The sequence below is a fragment of the Gossypium raimondii genome, chromosome 11 (genome assembly GCF_025698545.1).
Source record: "Gossypium raimondii isolate GPD5lz chromosome 11, ASM2569854v1, whole genome shotgun sequence".
Classification (NCBI taxonomy): Eukaryota; Viridiplantae; Streptophyta; class Magnoliopsida; order Malvales; family Malvaceae; genus Gossypium; species Gossypium raimondii.
The window spans coordinates 60,306,034-60,318,998 of record NC_068575.1 but is presented as its reverse complement, the minus strand read 5'-3'; the positions used below and the strand labels follow the sequence as shown (position 1 = coordinate 60,318,998).

General features: G+C 31.6%; 1 protein-coding gene across 1 annotated transcript; it reads right to left on the bottom strand.

Moving 5' to 3' along the window:
- Positions 1-10,219: 10,219 nt before the first annotated feature.
- LOC105800892 (phenylacetaldehyde oxime monooxygenase CYP71AN24-like) lies at positions 10,220-11,524 on the bottom strand. The gene is made up of 3 exons (XM_052623716.1): positions 11,162-11,524; positions 10,738-10,839; positions 10,220-10,645 (listed from the first exon to the last, which is right to left on the bottom strand). Exons 1-3 carry the CDS (start codon positions 11,522-11,524, stop codon positions 10,220-10,222), a joined length of 891 nt encoding a protein of 296 aa, XP_052479676.1.
- Between the last annotated feature and the right edge of the window lie 1,441 nt (positions 11,525-12,965).

Here is a 12,965-nt window from a genome sequence, read left to right as displayed (position 1 = left end):
TCTTTTAGCCATTAATTGAACCGAAATATTTCAGTTAATTCAGTCGGTTAACCAAAATTTATATGTTTTGTTTTTTTGACTGAATTAACCGAATTAGTAATAGCCTAATATTATTTATTAAATTCGGTTAATTATCCGATTTCGAACCGAATTGACCGTTAACCGAAATTCTAAAAAACCTTTAACCGGCATCCGATTGAACTAGATCGGTTAACCGACCAATTAATCAAATTAGATCGATTCTTAACCAAAGTTTGAATACCCCTACTCACCGCCCCATTTCTTTTATTCAATTCAATTCTTTATTTATTTATTTATTAATTCAAGAATTTCTTTTGTTTTTTTATCCAATCCATTTCCTTGCTGAAGTAATGAGTTGATCATATTAATTACTTTTATTATATTTATAAAAAGAACTGAGTGATAGATTTGGAATCCGAATGTTATATTAGAATGAAACTTTTACTTTTTAGGTTTAAGAGAATGGATCTTAGCTTTTATAATTAGTAAACTCACAATAGTATTCCTTTAATCATATTTCCGTACCTTCAAATTTTAGAAAAATGGACAACGAAAACAAGAAAAGCAATTTCTTAATGAGAAATATTATTCAGAGTGAAATTTGTGGGACTTGTTGCAATAGAATCGTTCAATTTTCAGTATCGGTTTAGTTTTGATTTATCATAATTTTAGAAAAGAATTCCAAATGGAAAGTGCTAAAATCATAATTAAGTTAATTCATATGATTAAGTGATAAAAAGGTTGAATATAGGTTGTTTGATTAAATTTCCTTAGGTGCTTAATTTGTGGAGTAGCTAATGAAAACTTTGATCAAATGATTGGTACACAAATTTTTGTTGTGGTGGAACATGCTCTAATCCTCCAAGCTACAACCCCAATTATCTCTTGTCTCCATTGAATTTATTTTCTTGAGTATATTTAAAATAAAATAAAAACCCATTTCTTTCTTTAATCATTTCAGGCGATGGGAGATTTCAGTGTTTTGCTGAAGCCTTTTTCTTTTCTTTCTTTTATTAGTGCTCTCTCACATGGAAAAAAAAAAACATTTCTTTCTTTAATTAGGGTTCTTCGACAATTTGCATAAGCTTATAATTTATAAATGAATACATTTAAAGCCAAAGGTAAATTTATTAATTGAAAAAAATTAGGGGTATGGTAAAGGTGGAAGATGTCCCAAATTCCCCAATCATTGCTTTTGGGTGCACAATTTTGTGTGGGGATTGATCCCTAGAATTTTATTAAAACCTTAATCATAGAAGTCATAAAAAGCAAAATATTTTACAATTAATAAAAAAAAAAAAGTTACCAATTCCTGACAGAAGAATGACCTTTTCCACAATGTGTTGACTGCTTTTCACTTTTGATTTCCTGCCTGTTTTTTGTTCAAATTGAAAACTTATGTATGTTTTGTAAAATCAAGGCATGTTCAAGTTATTTTATATAATTTTATTGTATTGATAACATATATAGTAAGACATATCTTTCATGTTTGCCTATTAATTTTACTTTACTGAAACGAATCTTTTAGCTCTTTATACATATATATAATGTGTGTTAGAGTTATGGTGGTGGTGGTTTATAAAAAGGGTTACGTTGTCCCACTGTACCATGGTCACCCTTTTCCTAGTTTTATGGCTTTCATATCCTTTCATGGCAAAGAAAAAGAAGAAAAAGATAAAAATACGAGGGACCGTATAGAGGCTTTGTTTCAGTGGGATGCACTCCCTTATAATATACAATTTAAAATATAATATAAAATCGTAAATAAAATTCAAATTTATATCCTAAAAGCATAGAATTAATATTCACAAAAATCGATGTGTGATCTGTTTTTTGTTTGTTTGATGATCTACTCATCATTCTTCAAAAGTTCAGCCTGCTGCACTTCAATAGTTAGCCCACTTTGCTTTGTTAATTTTTACATCATTATTACATATATTTATATTTATATACTCCCTTAATGCAGTCTTTTTTCTTTTTTTCTAGCTTGAAAGGTAGAGCCCTCCCACCGCACATATTCTGTGGGACTAATGGTTTTTTTATAGATTATAACCAACTCCATTTCTAGCTTCCTCCATTATTTGAGCTATATATATATATATATAAATGGCTAGTTTTCTATAACTTATATAGGGTCGAGTGTCTTTTTTATGGGTTTGAGACATGACTCATGAGTGATGTTATATACAGGAAACAATGATTGACTAAATTAAGGGAGAGAAGAGAAAAAACACTCTGGATAATTAATTTATCAATTTTAGTGAAGAGAAAAAACAAGCAAACCGAGTGACGGTAAAAGGCTCTTTGTCAAATGACTGGAAATTGGATAGTGTTGGTGGAGTAGTAGCAAGCCTAGTGACAAAGGCGTTGTGTCATTTTCTGAGTACCGAGATTGAATTTAAAAATGTTGAGCTTGTTTTTTTCCGGTAGGATTTTGCTCATGGTTCATACAGATATAGACAATTGTAATTCATTTGAAGTTTAAATGGTTCACTTTTTGGTGAGAATATCATTTTTCCCTTTTTTTTAGAATAAAGCTTCATTTGGAGGGATGGTAAAATTGATTCTGATGAGACGATATGAAAATATATCCATATTTATGGGGGAATATAAAGCACGACAAATAATGTCTCAATGGCATTTTCATGGCTGCCTACTTAGGGAGGAAAAAAATGTTCACTACAAGGGATGAACTAGGAAGGTTTCTGACAAATCACAAATCCTAGAAAAATCACACACACATATATATAATCAGATCGAATTATGTTTTAGAAAAAAATGCTAACCAAAAGCTGATATGAAGAACAGCATAAGAATTGAAGACATCACAGCAGCAAGCCAGCGAAACTCATAAACTGCACCATTGTTTATCGCATTCTCCGTGGCTTGCTTGTTGTGCTGGAATTTCCGGCTGTAGCCCCAACACCTTGACGACCATTTTCTGCCCTCTCTGACAATGCCCGGTTGCCCCACTTATGAAATAAAACAAACCGGGTTGATCCAACTTATAATCTGTGTCGCCATTGTTGGAGAAGAATTGAGGATGTGAGGTCTGGCATTTGTCATACTCCTACTGTATCACCACCAACACCGACTCTTTTTTGTACGTAAACTCTGAACCATAAGTTCAAAAATGTGTGAGTATCAGATACAATATATATATATATATTTGACGAGTATATGTATGCTTAATTTTTCGAAAATTTTTCATCTACTCTATCGTGTTAAATCTCAATATCTATATCCGAATATGTATGGATAGAAAACAATGAAGAATCGAAGAAAGTAAGCAACTATATTGATGATCAAATTACTTACGGATGGTGTCATTAACGATGAACCTGTTGGTGGATGCCCAGTTGTTGTAGGTTCGATTGTCATGCTTTGGTACAATCCAGCCATTATCACCATTAACTTCATATTCAGCACAAATTACAGTGTAAAAGTGGATGATGAGGAAAGAGAAAAAGAAAACATTGCTGAAAGGGGACGCCATTGTTAATTCAGCAAATGTGGGGGTTGTTTCAGAAACTAGGGTTCTTGGAGTAGGCTTAAAAGGATGTGAAAATTTTTGAATTTAATTAATTACCTATGTGAAAAATGATTATAGTTTATTTGAATATGTATATTTTATTTCTCATGATGTTTTCATGTTTTTTAGGCTAAGTACGTAAATCCCACCCTCATATCCCGATATGATTGAACATAATGTGTATTTGGTATGAAGAATGAAAATCCTAGCAACAACTAGGAAGGTTCTGATAAATCACAAATCCTAGAAAAATCACGTATATAATCAGATCGAATTATGTTGAAAGAAAAAAAGCTAACCAAAAGCTAAGACGAAGAACAACGTAAGAGTTGAAAAAATCACAGCAGCAAGCCAACGAACCTCATAAACTGCACCATTGTTCATCACATTGTTTATAGTACATCAGTATAACAATACCTGCTTTGCCACTTGTAAGCATGGGATGCACATATGTTGATGGGTCAGGGATATAATCAGCTGAAGATGAGCAAGACTCGGTGGTGGCTGGTTCTTGTAAAGGTATTGAATCAGCTTGAGGAATATCAATCATATTTGAGTCAACAAGGGGATGAACCCTACAAATCACATTCAATGAGTAAAGGTGATTCATACACAGATTTTGTATAAGGAAGTTTGTGATTTTTTCCTAACTGAAAGGCTTTGCATAAAGGCATGTAATTTTATCTATTTTTAATGGCAGCTTACAATCATGTACGAGTTTAAGACAAAACAATGACAGAAGCATGGCCTAATCTATGATGCCCACTCTTGAGTAGACGCTTGAATACAATGTATACATTTTCTAGTATTAACAATAGAAGTAAGAGAAGAGTCAACAGCAATAGTACTAGCATCATAGGCTACTCTAGTATTAATCGAAGCATCTCTAGAAACATCAACAGTATCGCAAACTTATACATTGTCTCTGGATCACAATTAACGACGAATTCGTCTATTGCCTGGACAATCTTCTCCACCATTTCCTGCCCTCTCTGATAGTACCCGGTTGCCCAACTTATGAAATAAATCGAACCGGGTATATCCAACTTAAAAACTGTGTCGCCATTGTTGGAGAAGAATTGAGGATGTGAGGTCTGGCATTTGTCGTACTCCACCAATACCGAGTCTTTCTTGTAACTAAAATATGAACACAAGTTCGAGAATCGTGTGAATATCAGGTAAGTACATGTTATATCCCGGTACTTGTATATGAATATGTATTGGTGGAAAACAATGAAGAATCGAAGCAAACAAAGTACAACTACATGGATGATCAACTTACGGAGAGTGTCATTAACGAAGCACATGTTGGTGGATGCCCAGTTGTTGGAGGTTAGGGGTGTGCATTCGGTTAACCGACCAAAAATAGCTATAACCAAATTAACCGACATTCTAAAATTTTTAACCGTTAACCGAATCGAATTTTTTTTAAAAAAAATTAACCGAACCGAAAACTTTTCGGTTAATTAGGTCGGTTAACCGAATTAACCAAAAATTGTATAGTTATTATTTTTGGTTAAAAATTAACCGAATTAACCGAATTGAATCACCACATAATTAAAAATAATCACATAAGTCTTTGAATCACTACATAATTAAAAACATTACATAATTCTTAAAATTAACACATAGTTGAAATGTAAGTCTTTAATATTCTCCATTTATATTCATTTCTTCTCTCCAAAAAATCTCCATTTGTATTAAACCTACAAAAAAAAAACATGTGTAATTGGGTAGATACTTAAGAGTTAGACTTTAGTTTTATTTTTATTGGGTTGGTAATTGGGTGACTTTAGTTTTAATTTTATTGTGTTGGGTAATTGGATAGACTTTAGTTTTAGTTTTATTGGGTTGGGTTGGATAATTTTATTTATTAATTTTTTCAGTTAACCGAAAAAATTCGATTAACCGATCGGTTTCGAACCGAATTAACCGTTAACCGAAAAATCATAAAAAAAATTAACCGACCCTCGACTGAAAAAATTCGATTAACTGATCGATTAATCGAATTTTTTCGGTTTTACCCGAATTTTGCACACCCCTAGGTTTGACAGTCATGCTTTGCTACAATCCAGCCATTATCACAAATTACAGTGTAAAAGTGGGTGATGAGGAAAGAGAAAAAGAAAATATTGATGAAAGGGGACGCCATTGTTAATTTAGCAATTGTGGGGGTTGTTTCAGAAACTATGGGTGAAGGAGGGTTCTAGTGGGAAGGCTAAAATGGAAGTGAAAATTTTGAATTTATAGTAGTGGATTTTGGGAGATAATGTTAGAATTTGAGGGTCAGATAATCTTTGTTTTAGATATACTACTCTTATTTGGTAATTATAATTATCGAAATGGGTTGTAATTTATTTTGTTTTTGTTTTCTTTTCAGACTCATTTTTTTATTTAATTACTTGACCCCAAATTATTGCTCATTTAATTTTAGAAATAAAAATACTTTATATTAATATATATTGTAATTAAATTTAAATAAAATTATTTTTGAATTATTAAATAGCCTTTGGACCAGGTGCCTAAATTTGTTGAGGTAAATTCTAAGAGAAATTATAAAATAATTCACATGTTTCAATTTTTTAAAGATATATAATTATAAACACAAGTTGAAACAATTATAAAGAAAAATTCATTATTTAATTAATATAAAGTATAATGAATAAAGAACAAAATTCATTATTTAACTAATATAAAGTATAATGAATAAAGAACCGGAAAGAATCTATCTATAACCTAATGATCCACACATTATAGTTACGTACAGTAAGATTCCAACACAGGTCCGATTCTATTATTGAAACCTCAAATAAGATAGTTCAACATGGGCAAATTGGGTTTAACTTCATTTTTTTCGTATAACCTGTCAAGTCCATTTCCTTTTAATGTTATATTAATAGGGGTGAAGTCAGAAAAATTTTTTGGGCAAAATTAAATTATATATTTTTATGATAGTAAAAATATAATTTCACCATTTTAATAGCCTACATCTTTATGATTTTTATATGATTAAATCAAAATTTACCATTTTAAGAATCAAAATATAATTTTATCATTATAAATTTAAAATTTTATAAATTATAATCTCACTTTCCATTTTAAAAGGCCGAGGCACCTGCCACCTCCGGCTTCCCACTGTGTTTATATTTTGTAAACATATATTTTCATTTATAAAATTAAAAGTATTTCCAAAAATATTTGGATATTTGATTTATTTTTCAATTTTTTCCATCATTTATATGCAACCAAGTGGTAACATTGGGCCTAAATAAAGGCAAAGATATGAGCAATTTATCTACCCATAAGACAAATGTTAAAAGAATGGAATGGAATTGGAATCAGTTGATTGAATTATTTAAACCGGTTGAATAGGTTTATTTAATTATATTTTCATGTTTTATATCTAAAATTTAATTTAATGTAAAATATATTATTAAATATAATTGATAATTAACAAAGTTATTTTTTTTTCGAAATTAGTCGTTTTAATAAGTTGATTCCAGTGGTTTATATCGATTTTCAATTTAACTGGTTCAAAATTACTCTTCGAACCAATACTTCGATCAATTTCTAACCTAGCCGGTCTGACCGACCAATCTTATCCGATTCAAACAACATTGATATGCAGCAGAGGAAATTGTGCAACATTTAAAATCACAAATTGTCTTTTTCTTTTAATGAATTCTTTATGCAGTGTGGTAGAATCTGACTTAAGCCTGGAGTGCACAGGCGAGATAACATGCTTTGTTCATGTTGATGGAATAATATTGTGAGGAATTTGTGCAACATTTTTCTTGTATTTTGTTGTTTCTTGGACATCTTCTTTTGATATTTGTTGTTTCGAGCTCGTTACTTGCTGATTTCTTGATTGATCTGTCGATTGTATTTCTACAAAGAATGGAATAGTTCTTGTAATTACAATGATGCAGTGAATGGTAGGATATGGGTTTTGTGGAAGAAAAATGTTTCTTTGGAGCCTCTTGTCAACACAGAACAAAGCCTTACTTGAAAATTTGTTTTTAATAGAATATCTGGTTTTTTTACTGCTGTTTATGGTAGAAATGATGGTGCTGAAAGGAAGAATTTATGGAAGCATTTGGTGGAAATTCAGAAAATTGTTATTGGGGGGCCATGACTTTTTGCAGGAGACTTCAATGTTTTGTTTGACCCTTCAGAAAGTTCAGATTTTACTGGAGATAAGAATTTATCCAATGATATTAAAGACTTCAGAGACTGTGTTGGGGAGTTGGATGTGCATGATCACCCTTATAATGGTTCATTTTTCACATGGTCTAATCATCAAGAGGATAATCCATTGGCAAGGAGGCTTGATCCAGCATTGGTATGTAGCACTTGGCATTTGTTTTTTCAACGTTCTATGGTTGAGTTTGTCTCTCCACATGTTTCAGATCACTGTCCAATACTGATTAACTTAGATAGGCTTGAATTTTCACCTCCAAAGCCTTTAAAGTTTTTCATTTGTTGGACAAAACATCCTAACTTCTTGACTATTGTGGAGGACTCATGGAATGAAGATGTAGTGGTTGATCCTATGATTATTCTGTTTCAGAAATTGAAAAGAGTTAAGAAGGTACTTGGAAAGATGAATTTATAGTGCTATCTCGCGAAAAGGTCCAAGTAAAAAAAGAGGAACTTGAAAGAGTTCAGCTAGAAACTCTTAAGGCTCCTAATGATATTGATTACTTGGAAAAAGAAGGATATTGTACAAGGAGTATAGAAGTTTGCTTGAAGCTGAAGAATGTCATTTCAGACAGAAATCTAGAGTTCTTTGGTTAAAAGAAGGGGATTCAAACACTAAGTTTTTCATAGAGTGGTAAGGATGAAGAATAATCGAAATTCTATGAAGGTTTTGGCTAATGATGCAGGGAGGATTAGAATGTGCAGACTCCTTCAGTTGAGTTTTTAAGGGAGCTGCTTCAGATCTCATTGCCTTGGAGTGCTAATTCTAGGCAGATTACAGCAAATGAGGTTAAATTGCAATGTTTGCTTAGAATGGGGATAAGGCTCCAGGGCCAGATGGTTTCACTTCAACATTTTTTAAAGTTGCTTGGGGTATTGTTGGTGCAGATGTGACAAAGGCCATTCTTTATTTCTTTCAGACAAGGAAACTTCTGCCGGCATTCAATTGCTCTTCTTCCAATGGTAATCAGGTTAAGCATTACAGGCCGATATCTTGCTGCGTATAAGTGCGTGACTAGGATCATAATGAACTGGCTGACTAGTTACCTTCCGCTTATAATTTCTAAGAATCAATCAGCTTTTGTCCAAATGAGAAACATTTCAGACGATATTCTTTTAGCTCAAGAAGTGGTTTGTGGTTATGGTAGGGAATTTTTGTCACTAAGGTGTGCCATAAAAGTGGATCTTCAAAAGGCTTTGGACTCGCTGCATTGTGGTTTTTTGCTTACTGTATTGGAAGGCTACTTCAAAGGAGCAAGAGGTGTTAGGCAAGGGTATCCTTTGTCTCCTTACCTATTTGTTATGGCTGTTAATGAATTATTTAAAATAATTTATCTTAGTAATTAAAATTTAAAGACAAATATATTACCTAATAATTTTAGTAATTCAAAGAATCAAGAGGTGTTAGCGCGTTAAAGTGCGTTTATCTTATTTTTTAAAGGCCGAGGAAGAATTATAAGTAATTTTAAGCATAGTATAAAAAGAGATAGTAACATACATTGTCAATGGGTAAAAAACCAATACAAGTCTCGATTGATGGCATTTGTTTTTGGAGTATAATAAAATAATAATTAAATATTTACTAGACTACAAGGCAAAAGTATACTAAAATATTAAAAATATAAATATTTAAAATCGTAATTCTTAAAATCAATTATGGAATAAGAAAAAAGCACACTCTCAATGTATCAAGCATTAACTTTTATGTTTGCGTAATTAATTAAAATTATATTTTTATAATGGCTTAATATATCATTTGGTACCTAAGTTCAACACTTTTATTCCTAATTTAGTACCTAAGTTTTTTTTCCAATGTGTAAAACATAATGTATCAGAAATAATTATTTTACAAGCATTATTTTAATTATTTTACAATTTTTATAATTTTTTCTAAATTATCATAAATTTAATTTTAACAATTAACAAAATATGACAAATCAATAGCCATATTATTAATCTATACATATTTTATTTACAATTTAACATAAATAAAATAGTTCTTTTATAGGTTTATTTAGAGTTTCATTTAATCTTAAAATTCAGCCCATTGGTGAAGAAATCTTTTAATTATTTTAAAATTTACTTATAAATTGATTTAATATAAATAATAGATAATAAATTTAATTTTTAATTAAAAGTATAATATTATTCCAACTTAAAGATGAAGTAAATAATTACTTAGACTAATAAAAATTAATTTAATGTTAATTATTTAACATAATAAGTTGTTAGAAAAATTGAAAGTCTCCTCCGTTAACGCTAGATCTTATAAGAAAAAGAACACATGGTATACTTAATTTAAAAATAGCATTGAGAAATTTAAGCTCAATTATTCCAAATATTTTCCCATATTTTAATATTAATATAGTATATACATGTCACGTGCTAATCTACGAGTATTATTATAAACCGTAGTGTCTTTGTATAATATAACAGATTAATCCGCAAAATACTTTCCAATGGTATTTAGAGCGTACGGAAACGAGCTAGAGGACGAATATGCAGAGGGGACTTCCTATAAACTGCTATAACGTACGGTTCAGTCATATCCAAGTTGTCGGCAGTAGCACCATCAGCCAACTTCCAATCAAAGCAATAAACAAGGTTGGCAATCATATACTCAACTGAAGCAACTCCGAACTGCAAGCCAGGACAGCTTCTTCTTCCCACACCGAATGGGATGAACTGAAAATCTTCGCCAATGAAATTAATGGGGTTGTTCTCGAATCTCTCTGGGATGAATTCTTCTGGTTTTTCCCACCATTTGGGTTGTCTCTGAATTGCCCATGCATTGATCAACACTGTAGTATTGGAAGGAATATCGTAGCCTCCCACTTTAACAGTTGCAGATGTGTGCCGAGGAAGAAGAAGGGGAGCAACTGGATATGTAATCTTAAAGTTTCTTTAAATACACATTTTAAGCAACTCATTTTGTTGATATCCTCCATTTCCACCTTTGGTTTATTCCCCACCACATTTCTCACCTCTTCTTGAAGCTTTTTCATGGCTGTTGGATGCTTTAAAAGTTCAGCCATTGTCCATTCTACTGTCGATGCTGAGGAATCAATTCCAGCTAGAAACATATCCTGAGGTTTTCAAAATTAAACGCTTGAGATCTATAATTAATGGCACAAAAAAATTATCGAAATATAAAATTAATAGTGATGATCATAACCAGTAAAATGGCTTTGATGTTGTCTTGAGTGAGGTCTATGTCAAGCATGCCATCCTTTTGGAGTTGGAAAATAATGGAAATGATGTCCTTTTTATTGCTTTTCAAAGCTCAATGCTCTTCAATTATCTTAGCAAGAAATGTATCTATTTCTCTAGATAATGCTTTCAAACTTGGAATCAATCCGGTAATCATATCGAGCCACCCTCGCCGAAGCAGAAACCCTCGAAAATAACCATCAACCTTTTCGACAACGACCAGAACTTGTTGCACTGGCCGTCGTCGTCTTCTTCACTTTTCTGACTAAGAACACAGCGAGAAATTATGTTATTTGAAACCAACGCAAGCGTCTCCGTAAGATTAATGGACTCTCCTTTAAGACAAACATTGCGGATTTTGTCAATAACAACTTCAACTTCTTCCTCTCTAACGAACTGGAATGATTGCACTCTTTGATGGTTCAAAAGCTCGACAACACTGATTTTCTTAATTTGTTTCCAGTACACAACGTGGGGTGCAAAGCCGAGATCCTTGCATCCGTAAAGCAAGATATCTGCTGCCGTACGTTTTCTTTGGTCTGTTGGAGAAAACAAAGTCATGGCTTTTGACGATTTCTTTAACCATGTCAGCCGATGAAACCAGCAATGTGGGATTATGCCCCAATTGTAGAAGCAAGAGAGAGCTAGTCCCTTGGTTTTACTTTATTTTGATATGTTGCAATTTTCGGTTTTTTCTCGCTAATATTTTATCTCATATTATTTACTATAAAAGGGATTTTGAGGATGTTAAGTATTTTTTTAATTTTTTTTTCTATTTGTTGAGAAGTATTTAATGTATTATATATATATTTTTAAATTTATATAAAATTTTTTATTACGGGTGGGTTGGGCTGAGCTTGAGCGAAATTTTAAGCCTATTTTTTGGGCTGGGTCAGCCCGTGACCTAAACTTTTTACTTGGCCTGACTCGACCCATGGATAACTCTAACTAAAGTAGAAGAAAGTAAAAATTAAATAAATTTTTATGTACTTTTTAGTTGAAAGCATAGACGACGAAAATAAAACTAAATATTAACAAAAGTATGAGAAATTTGAAAATGAGTAATTAAAACTTTTAGTTGAAATTTTTTAGCTTCAATCAAGTATTTATTTATTTATGGCTTCCATCGAGAAATCCTTTTGATTTTTCTGGGTTTTGCAAAATAGGAAGAATGTCTTGTAAAAAGATGATGGTTTTTGGGTTTCAACCTAGAAGTTTGATAAAATATTTTAACATAGTTTTGTATATTTTTTATAGTGTTTTAGAATTATTGTTAAGAATTAAAAAAATCAAAATGATATTTTAGTTATAGTATAGGGGTCAAATTAGTAGTTAAATATTTAAATTAATATTCCATGTCATCATTTAATAGATAAAATTTAATGGAGGAATTAATTTACACGATTTGAAATGTATAAAAGCTAAATTTTCAGTAGACAATCGAAATACAATCCACCCTTAAATACAGGGGCTTCTTTAATACTTTTACCTTAATTTCTTGCAGTTACATTTTAAGTTGTATGAACTGAGACAATCATGTTTTTATTTTTTAAGCAAGAATAGTGATGGACGTCCAAATTTCAGAGTGGTCCATATAACCCAAATTTGTGAGTACCTTCAATCAAAAGTTCTTGGGCAAATTCGTATAATGTCCCTATTTATTTATAGTATCCTTTGTTATTTTTCGATTCTTTCAAATCATGGAAGTTCAACTCTTTTAAGAAAAGTTTTTGAAGTGTGCCATTCGTATTGGTTTTACAATAATCAAATGTATTATTTGGGAATTGTCTCCCATACTCTGTTAAGAGATTGTATGTTATGAGTGAGTTGCACGATGAACTTGATTCACATAGCTCAAGTGGTACCATAATTGCAGATAAAAATGGCATATAGGTGTCAAGTTGATATTTCAAATCCCGTGAGCTCTATAACACCCCATATTAACATATCTTTCTTTTCAAGTCTTATAATCTTCACCAACTTAAATGCTCCTTTGTGGACC

What these genes read in the sequence shown, in the direction of transcription:
- LOC105800892 (XM_052623716.1), bottom strand. Translation starts at nt 11,524, where the DNA reads ATGACTTTGTTTTCTCCAACAGACCAAAGAAAACGTACGGCAGCAGAT. An exon ending in CGTTGTCGAAAAGGTTGATG is followed by an intron (nt 10,840 to 11,161) that starts GTTATTTTCGAG and finishes TGAAAACCTCAG; the next exon opens with GATATGTTTCTAGCTGGAAT. An exon ending in TGAAAAAGCTTCAAGAAGAG is followed by an intron (nt 10,646 to 10,737) that starts GTGAGAAATGTG and finishes AGAAACTTTAAG; the next exon opens with ATTACATATCCAGTTGCTCC.